Genomic DNA, 11,226 nt, shown 5'->3' on the forward strand with positions numbered 1-11,226 from the left:
TAAATTAAGACACTTTCATTTCTTAATGAACGAACATAAATGATTCAATTCATTTTGATAATTATGTTTGTTCGTGTGTGATAAGATAAATGAACAAATATATAAACTTTATCTACTTTGGTCATTTACATGCTTAATTATAACTTTATGCTTATATGTCATACATTATAATTTTTAGTTTACTGTATCAAAATATCACATATCTTACATTTCTATTATTTAATATAATAAACATAAAACTTGTTAATATGCGTCTAACTTTTAAATATTTAATAGTAAAATAAAAAAAATTACATGAACTCAATATATTATTATTATTATTATTGGTTTATTTTGACTCGTGGTTCATGGAATTTGTTAGTTATCGACGTAGTCATAAGAAGCTGTCAATCTATTTGATTCATCATCTACCCATGTGTCCCTCTCTTATACCCACAAAACACATGGTGACAAATCAATCTTATAATGCATATGAAGATCCATTCATGATTTGTCTCTATACACAAATTCTTCTTTATTAATCTTCTTCTTTGACTAAAGATTCACCTCCCCATCAACCAAGCCTAACTTCTATTGTTATTTTCCTTCAGTTTAGTGTGATCCTATTCTGGATAATTTGTTCGGTATGTTCATTGTTATTACGTTCGGGTTATTTTATAAGTGCAATGACTAAAATCTGTATTAATTAGGAGTTGTGGAACACAGTACTCCATGAAAATCTTTTGTGTCATACATTTTGATCCATGTGACGCTTATTATTTTGTTAACATGCTTATTATATTAGTAGTTTATTTTATTATGTTGAAGAAATCAAAAGTGGTGCAAGTCTTTAGTTGAAGTTGTTACTGGGAAAACATGGGTTGTTTTTAGATTAGTTTATCCAAAGTATCACTATTATATATATGTGTTTCTACAATTTGTTAAACTTTTTTATTTGTATTATTTTAGGTGATTATTCTCTTACCATTGTGTATGTGTATGGAGCTTTGACAATTAAGCTGAAGACTGAGTGTTAAATAATTGGTGGAATTTAATTAGCTTTCTTTCTGCAAATTAAACCATGGCTATGGCTCCAACTGCGAAACTGGTTCTAGGATGTTTTGCTTTTGCTGTATTTTGGGTTTTGGCTGTTTTTCCTGCTGTCCCTTTCATGCCCATTGGAAGAACAGCAGGGTCACTTCTTGGTGCCATGCTCATGGTTCTTTTCCAAGTTCTAACCCCGGATCAAGCCTACGAATCGATCGATCTTCCCATTCTCGGTCTTCTCTTTGGGACGATGGTTGTAAGCGTTTATCTTGAACGAGCCGATATATTCAAGTATTTAGGAAAAATGCTTTCATGGAAAAGCCAAGGTGCTAAAGACTTGCTATGTCGAATCTGCATCATTTCTGCCGTTTCGAGTGCATTCTTCACCAACGACACGTCTTGTGTTGTTTTGACCGAGTTTGTACTCAAAATTGCTAGGCAACAAAACCTCCCACCGCATCCTTTTCTACTCGCACTAGCCTCGAGTGCGAATATTGGATCTGCCGCCACACCCATCGGTAACCCTCAAAACTTGGTTATAGCGGTTCAAAGCAATATACCATTTGGGCAATTCTTGTTTGGGATCGTGTCAGCAACGGTGCTAGGCATCTTTGTGAATGCTTTGATCTTATTATCCATGTTTTGGAAGGTGTTATCTGTTCAAAAAGATGAAGAAGAGCCTCCAGTTGAGTTGGCCCCTGAAGAAGATGTGAATTCGCATAGGTTTTCGCCTGCTACAATGTCACATCTTACATCCGAAAATCCACATAATGTTAATCCTGAAGCCATGAGTAGTCACAGCATCCCAAATGCTAGTGGACACTTAGAAGCTAATATTCTTAGGAGCCGTATAAGCGGTTTGGGTGACAATGAGATTCTTAAAGCAGATTTAAATGGCACGAAAGATGTTATGGACGGATCGCTGCCAAAGAAGGACGATTCATTGGCGAACGGATTCGCAAAAGAGAGTTCTAATTTGGGTTTGGAGGATATTGATGAGAAGTCGGCCAAATGGAAAATGATATTATGGAAAGCCGGAGTTTATATTATTACTGCTGGAATGTTGGTCTCTTTTCTGGTAGAATTAAATATGTCATGGACCGCAATTACCGCAGCAATGGCTCTCGTGGTTCTTGATTTCAAGGATGCTCGGCCATGTTTAGAAAAGGTATTAAACTTGATATATTAATTAAAACATTTTCCCAGTATAAATGAGTCAATGACTTGTGTTTAGGGATGAGATCGGAACTATATCCGTACCTAAAATCAGTAAATTTTGGTACTCATACCCGTACCCAAATTATATGGTACAGGTATGGGTATAGGTACGGGTACAAGTACTTTGGGTACAGTACTCGCTTTGGTACCTATTTGTTCTTTTTTTTTAAAAAAAAAATCTCCACTAAATTAGGTATCGGTAACGGTACGATACCGACAATCAATTATCTATAATACCAAAACTGTAATATCGCAACAAAAAAAAATACCAAAACTAAAAATGAAACAAATCAGCCATAATATAAAATTCATTTCATTTTCCTTTTTTCAGTTTATTGCTTCCTCAATTTTCATATAAAAACAAGAGAGAGTTAATACATGTTATTTAATTATATACACGATTACATATACATGAAATAAAAATATACGAATACACAATATATGAATATACGCGTATAAATTGAGAATGAACTTATTCAACTAATATATATTATGTTTTGAAAATCTTGCTTGAAAGTTAAGTCATAAGTGTTAAAAACATAATAAAAACTCCTATATATTCTAAACGGGTACCGGTACCCGTAATACCCGTATTTGTACCCGTACTTGTACCCGTACCTATAATCAGTAAAATTGCATGTACGGGTACAAATACGGATACTGAACATGTACAGATACGGTATTTAGGAAAAAACGTTCATCGCTACTTATCCCTACTCGTGTTATTTGCAATAATAATAAATGTTCAAAAAGGTAGGTTTTATGCCTGACTTTTCAATTTCTTTTTCATATTAATTCATTATTATTATTATTATTATTATTTTACTCCTTTCATGCACAACTGTTTGTATTAAATAGCCATTTACACAGTGATGTGACTTTTTTATTTATTCTTTTTGGCTGTTTTTTTAATTTGAAATACTCCCTTTAATTTATAATCTTTTATGACAAATTAGATTCGTATCGTAAACATACATAATTTTATCTAAATTACCATAAATTTATCTCAAATTAAATAGTATTTATTATAATATATGTGTGAGTCTCCATTACACTTATACTGGTGAAAAAGGATTTTTCACAAGTAATATTCTTATTACGTGAGGAGTTTTTGACATAAAATAGCTTAAAATATAACATGTTAGCAACATAATTTGACATAGAATTTAATATATATTTCTGATTGAACTTAGCTTTGTCGCGCTGATCTTTATATTGTTTGTTGCACAAAATTTAATATCTATACAATATATAATATACCAAACAAGTACAAATTAAGACACATATTTTTAAGTAATTTACAACACTTAAAGCATGAGGTACATGTGTTAGTAAGGGTAAACATGCCTTTTAAACACAATTCATTCAACTTACAAGTTTGGTCTCTCATCTTTAACCATATTATGTTTTTAATTTAACTTGTAAACTAACTTCCCACCCATGATTTTTAAACGACAATAGCCTTTTCATACGTTAATATTTTTATAAACAAATTGCACCATAAAAACGAGCATTTTATTCTCTTTAATTTGGATATGATATTATTGTAATTTTTTTCATTTTAAATAATGTTACAGGGTGTTCAGTATCGGTTTTGATGGTTTTTAAGTTAAACTTGTGAGTCCAACCGTTAATACTGATTTTTTGTCGTCCAAAACCAAACTCAACCATTGAAAGTTGAAATCGAATCGTTACTAACGGCCTGGTTCCAGTTTGGTTTCAAAGTTTAAACTTTAATAATAAATTTAATTAAAATAATTAATAATTTAAATGTACCATTAATTTTAACTAAAAACCAACATAATATGATACTTGAGATGATCATAAATAAAAAATAATAATTTTAAACACATAAATGGTAAATACTAATGGAAGATCTAGGACGTGAAATAATAACTACAAAGATTACAAAATGAATCATATTGCAATTAGGTTAATTACAGTCTTTTCTGGTTTCATATGGCCGGTTGCCGATATAAACCGCGAACCAACCGTTCACTACGTTTTGAAAAATTTTGAAACCGACCAACAAACCGAAAGTAAAAAAGAAAAAGAAAAAGAAAAAAGAAGTCAAACCAATGACCGATTTAGACGATTTCAAGGCTTTAAACGAACCATAAACACTTATATTTGTACGTGATAAACAGGTTCAAACACCATTGCATCACGCGGGCACCCGTCCAGTAAAATATTATTTACAGAAAACCACTTTTAAATGTAGGGTTATGTCAATTTATAAAGGGTAAAAAAAAAGGAAAAAAAATGAAAATAATTTATAACTACAAAAAAAAACTTTAAAAAATTAATTAAAAAATCACAAATCATTTTTTTAAACAAGAAAAGGAATGATGTTTCTTCTGCCTTTCTCGTTTTTTTAAAAAGACACAATGTTGAGAAAAAATATTATTGTGTCTTTTTATTTATTAATGTGTTTTTTGTTTATTTTGGTCATTCATTGTTAATTTTTTTGTTGACACTGTCTTTTTTTTATATATTGTGTTATATTACTTAATATTGTGTTATAGTTTGTTCGACATTTTATTATATTTGCGATATATTATGTTTTATTTTGTTATTTATGATTATGGCTTTTTTTTTAATTTTCCTCATTGTGTTTTTTTTTTGCGGTATTTGTCTTTTCGTCGTTTTGCTTTTGAAACGAAAATGGCAGAGGAAACATTTTTGTTTTTAATTTTTTTGTATTTTATTTATATTTTGAGTTACTTTTTATTATTATTATTTTTAAAAATTTTAAGGGTTTTTTAACCACAAATCATTCTCACACTTCTTGTTTGTCTCTCTTTGTATTTTAATAACTTATATATAAAAGAATTTTCGATTACAACCAAATTTGTATTAATATTTTTATCAATAGTTTATAAAAAGTTGAATAAATATGTATATTTAGGTCTATCTACCTATTCTAATAAAGTAAAATAACTATGACACGTGTCAGTTTGTAGTTAATCCTTACAATGTTTTTCCCTCCAAAACTAATGTATCAATAATTATAATAATAATCATAAATAAATAATTATTCACTTTCCTTTTATATTTCATTTATATTATATCTAAAACATATTTAAATTATTCATTTTCTTTGAAGTTTATTTATATTATAACTATACATTTTTATGAAAATAAATATTTACATATTATACTACAATACATTATTAGAATATATTTTATAACATACTTGATGAAATCCAAAAATCAACAACAAACCATGTTTGTTAAATACTGAAAAGAATATAATTTTAAATGTTATCAATAACATATTTTGCTATGTATATTGTTGAAGATTGTAAATGAAAAAAAAACTCTAATATACTTTCAATTTACGAAGTTATTTTTTAATCATTTAATTATAAGTATATGCTTAAAAGTTGATCCATTTTTAAAAAATAAATTCATTTATCTATTGGTTTTTTTGTACATTGTCATATAAATTTATAAATTATAAATATATGATTTAAATCTATCTATTCATCTTTTCGGTTAATTTAGTATACTATACATATATATGTTAAATTGTAATGATAATATATACCAATCACTTTCAAATACAATAAAGTTTATCATATTTAGTTTATTGGGTTTTTTTTTATCAAGGATTGCTTCGGGTTTTTGTGGAACTTAAATTTGATCGTAACGGGTTAAAATTTGATAAATAGATCGTCTGGTACAAATTAACTACATTTGGTTCAATTTTGTTACGGGTAAAAACAGGGTAATCTGAATATTTTTAAAAATTTGAGAATGTAAATATATTTATAGTCAAACTTGTTACGGGTTCAAAGTTTTGACTTGAAAATGTAAAAACATGAAAGTTAAACTTTTAAATGTGATTGGGCTTCTAATTTATTTTTAAGGATATTTTTGGAAATAATCATAAGATTCGGGATTTTGCATATTGAGTATTTTTCCCATAACTATTAAAATTTAAGAACAAATGACAAACACTTTCGACATGTCACCTCCAAGCCTATCAATGCTCTTAACTTTTATCAAATTATAAACATTTGTATCAACATTGAATTTTTCTTAAATAGTGACCTGAATGTTGTATGTGAAACATGCCGTACAAAATTATGTCCAAGTGAAGCAAAACATTCACGAAATTGAGCGGGTTAACCTGTTATTTTTTTGTCAATTGGCAAAGTCGAAAAGCTCCTCAAACTTATTAAAATCTTTTTCATGGTGTAGCTCAAAACTATTATTAAATGAGAATTATTCTCTAAAATTGGTTTTTAACCAAATTTCTTTCAATTATACATATATGATACTGAGAATAAATTTTCAATAGATGAATTGTTCTTGTGCATGTTTTTGCACGTGCATTTTTTTATTAAGTTTATTTTTTTTTTGGAAAAAATCATTTTGTGATATAAATAAAATCAATTTATGTATAATGATACAAGTATATATGTAATACAGTTTTCTATATACATTATGTATTGCTTTATTTGTAACTTAATTATTTAGATTATCACGTGTGCTACACGGGCTTTAAAACTAGTATAACTATTATGAGAGAATAACTAAAATATATTTTAAAATATAAGTAAAAAAGAAAAGAAATCAACGGGTGTAGTTCTTGTTTTTCTCTACCCATTTATCTTCTAGTAAGCAATAACTAAGCTAACTTGCATTCATCTTATAACACAGGTTTCTTATTCACTGTTGGTATTCTTTTGTGGGATGTTTGTCACCGTTGAAGGCTTCAATAGAACTGGAATCCCAAGTGCGATATGGGACTTTATGGAACCCTATGCCCAAATTGACCGAGTTAGTGGTGTAGCGATTCTTGCGGTTGTGATAGTTGTTTTATCAAACTTGGCTTCAAATGTGCCAACAGGTATTCTTACTATCCAATACTAAAATTACCTTAGCTATGCTTCAAATTTTATGGGAAATACTTATATTTTAATTTGGTTTCATTTAAAAACTCTATAAAAGTTAAGAACTCTTAAAAACCGAACAATCTTTTAATTATTTTTATATATTAACATTATTTAAGAGTAGTTTTATCATATTTTATATAAAAAATTTGATTACATATATTAATCACAAGTTTACATATATGTAAAATTTATAACTAACAAATTTATATAGGTGTTAAACAAAACATAGATATGTATAAAAACTATTTTTCAAAATTGTAATTGTAAATATATAAATAAAAAATGATAAAATTACTCTCAGATAACGTTAAAATACAAAAATTTTTATAATAATCGTTAGTTTTCAAGGGATCCTTTAAATTCTTAAATAATTTAACAGTTATGTAATGATATTTTTCATTCATTTTAATTTTATGCGAAATATTTATATTTTTTATTACAATAACTTAACTTATTTTTTTTAACGACCAACTAAGTAACGCCGGGTACTTCGTACGCGGCCCCCATTGGCTAAAGGTAGCCCGAGCCGGCCACTAGTCCGGACGGACGGAGCCCCTAGCGGTCCACCTATTGAGGGATTCACCGGATAAAACCCGACCCCCACGCCCGTCAAACGACACGACAACGAAGAGCCGGTAAAACCGGGTGAGATCAGGACTCGAACCCTGGCAAGCGAGAGTCATCCCTCATATCTCCCATATAAATTGGTGATAGTGAGGTTTGAACCCCATACCTCTCACTAGTAAAGTGAGTGCTCTACCATTGAGCCACATCCAATTTATAGAGGTTTATTGTATTTAATGAGGTTTATTGTATTTAATGCTTTACAAATATCACCCGAAAGGTTAACTTAGTGAAACTGTGAAAGTATATTTCAAAAAACGAAAATTAAATATGAGCATGTAGGATTTTTATAATAGATGATTATGGAATAATATAATAAATAAATCAATTTTGATCCTAGTCAAAACACGCCCTTATTTTTTCCTTGTATATTTCAATGATGATGACAAATCTGTAAATAGTGACCAATTTCGTGAGATTATTGTTTTAAATAAAATTCAGTTATTATAAATCATTCAAGGTTAACATTGAGAAAGGGTGATATTTGTTGGTATAAGAGAAACCACAGATGCTAATAAATGTATATGGTGTTATAGTTATAAGTTATTTTATTAATGTTTATACTGTTATTATAATTATTTTTTTAGTATTGTTGCTTGGATCAAGGGTGGCAGCAGCAGCTGCTACTATATCACCTGAAAAAGAGAAAAAAGCATGGTTAATATTGGCTTGGGTGAGCACCGTAGCCGGAAACCTGTCACTCCTCGGATCAGCCGCCAACCTGATTGTGTGTGAACAAGCTCGTCGGGCTCAACATGGCTACAATCTCACTTTTTGGGCACATCTTAAATTCGGTGTTCCTTCCACCATTATAGTCACAGCTATTGGTTTATCTCTAATTAGGGCGTAAGTAAAGATCAAAATTTTCAAAAAAGATCACGTACTAGAATTATGTTTATATGTATTTGTTTTTAAGTATGTGTAATATTGAATCCATCAGAAAAAAGTTGACTTCTTTCTATCAGCTTTCAATCATTATGTAGATCGCTAAATCGTGTTTTTAATTTTATTTATTATTGCTAAGTCTGAACATAATTTGCCGACGATTACTCTTTAAAAACGCCTAAGAGGCACACTGTCAACTTTCATGGGTGTCGAAAATGTGTAATTAGATTGGTTTTGTAGACTAATGTATCATCACATACATTAAACAAAGTCAGGAGATGCGGGGATGCATGCTTGTTTTATTTTATTATAATGTTGTGGGTAAAGCCTAACGGGGGTTCTTAGGGGGGAAGCGCCTCTGGTTGCGGATCCAAGGGGCAACAACTATGACTTGGTTCAAGGGGCAACGCCTTTGATTGGGGTCAACCTGAAATTTGAACTATTGTTGTTATATTAAAAATTCATTAGAAAATGAATTTTGAAATTTGTCATATTAATATCATATGTTAAATATGAGAGGATTATTAATGGAAATTCAGAATTTAAAATTTAAATTGAAAATGTTAACAGGCGTTTATCGCAAATCGATGTCGAAAGAGCAATAAAAAATCTGGATTCTTATCTACCTTTATTTGTAAGGGAAAGTAAGGCCGTCTTCACAAGAATTCAATGGAAAATATAGATGAGATATGTACGTGTACCATATCCGTACTTGTACCGAAAATCAATGAATATGAGTACCGATGCGTGACCCGAATTTGTTGCTACTGTACTAGTATAGGTGTCAGTATGAGTATTTCGTTACAATACTTGCTTTTGTATCACTTTGCTATTTTTTTCTTTCCAATCTCCAATTATCTTGGTACGGTACTTGTACGAATAACAAAGTAGTTAAATCGTCTGGGTTCCAAATTGGCATGTGTACAGATACGGTACCAACATCACTAAAACCACCAAAATATAATACCAAAAAAATGTAAAAGAATACAAAATATCAAAATACTTGTACATATTTTAGATGAGTATAAAAACACCGAAAACACTTGTATCCGTTTGTCACAGATAATGAAACTCCAAAATACCCATACCAATTGGTACCAATACTCTTACAGAATAAGCTAAACTGGTACGAGTATGGATACAGATACGGGTACGGATAGTCGGGAAAAAAATCTCATCCTTGATGGAAAGTGCTATTGAAGTTCATTATTTAATTAAACAACGTTGGGCAGGCGATGTCAAGTAGTTTAAAAAAATCCAGTTGTGAAAAAAATTTAGAATGCAAATACTTTTGATGGTAATTTATTATTTAAATGTAAGAAAGATGACTGTCGGGTAGTTGTGCGTAATAAGGCAAGGTTTGTAGTACAAGTGTTCAATCAACAAGAAGAAATAGAAGTGTATGCTCTGGTTGTAATACTGGAGGCTATACGAATATTCTTGACCTATGCAGTTTTCAAGAATTTCAAAGTTTATCAAAACGACGTGAATAGTGCTTCTCTAAATCGAGAAATTCACGAAGAGGTGTATGTTAAACATCCTCCTAGTTTTGAAGATCCAGACTATCCCGAGTGTGTTTATCGTTTAAACAAGGCTATTAATGATATTTACCAAGCCCCAAGTGCTTGGTATAATACGTTGGCTGGCCATCTAATTGATAGCAACTTCAAACGAGGGACTATGTATTGTACTATTTTTCTATAATACAGCGAAGGACGATCTTCTCTTTGTCTAGATATACATCGATGATATCATCGTTGGCTCTACAAACGACAACTTATGGAAGGAATTTGAGAAGATATTGTAGACGAATTTCAAGAGGAGTTCGATGGGAGAGATGAGTTTCTTTTTGAGGTTGCAGGTTCACCAGTCTGATTACGGTATCTTTATTTATAATACTAAGTACGTAAATGAAGTCTTGAGCCGATTCAATATTTCTGCCGGAAAATTCCCCTCAACTCCTCCTATTGTTGGTCACAATTTGTCACCGGGTGAACGGGAGGATACTACCGATCCGAACATGTAACGTGTGATCATCGGTTCAATAATGTATTTAACTGCTTCTCGTCATGATATTATGTTTCCCGTCTGTCTGTGTGCTAGGTATCAATCGAGTCCCCGAGTGACTTATCTGGCGGCTTTTAAGCGAATTTTTCACTATTTAAGTGTCACACCCCAACCTACGGCGGAACATGCCGGGGCGCGACAATGTTGTATTATAGCTCAGAAGACACTAAGTAAAATACACGTGTCAATATCTAAATTATTTATTCATATAACAAGTTTCAAAAGCACAAACGTTGTCTCACGAGAAATATCGTTACAAATAAATATTCAAAACATAAACAAACTTAAAATAAATGTGATATTCATTCATCATAGCAACCTAAGGCATCATCTAAACTTCAATACTTGCTTTATCCAATAAAACTACCTGCTTCATGCGTGAAAATATATATATTTGTCAACATAAAGTTGAGCAAGTAAATCACACTTTTGTTTATATATAATATTGAAAATGACATTTCCTTGCGATGATATGAAAGACTAAAACTTGCATAACAATAAC

At 30.4% G+C, this 11,226-nt stretch overlaps 1 protein-coding gene across 1 annotated transcript; it reads left to right on the top strand.

Annotated features, from left to right (window-relative positions):
• The first annotated feature begins 408 nt into the window (after window positions 1-408).
• LOC143591740 (silicon efflux transporter LSI2-like) lies at window positions 409-8,691 on the top strand. Its single transcript, XM_077071858.1, has 4 exons — window positions 409-623; window positions 949-2,194; window positions 6,913-7,102; window positions 8,360-8,691. The coding sequence occupies exons 2-4, from the start codon at window positions 1,061-1,063 to the stop codon at window positions 8,620-8,622; spliced, it is 1,587 nt and encodes a 528-aa protein (XP_076927973.1). The 5' UTR covers window positions 409-623; window positions 949-1,060; the 3' UTR covers window positions 8,623-8,691.
• The last annotated feature ends 2,535 nt before the right edge of the window (window positions 8,692-11,226 follow it).

The sequence above is a fragment of the Bidens hawaiensis genome, unplaced genomic scaffold (genome assembly GCF_021521415.1).
Source record: "Bidens hawaiensis isolate Kalapana, Puna unplaced genomic scaffold, B.hawaiensis_p1.1 tig00040031_1, whole genome shotgun sequence".
In the NCBI taxonomy this organism is placed as follows: domain Eukaryota; kingdom Viridiplantae; phylum Streptophyta; class Magnoliopsida; order Asterales; family Asteraceae; genus Bidens; species Bidens hawaiensis.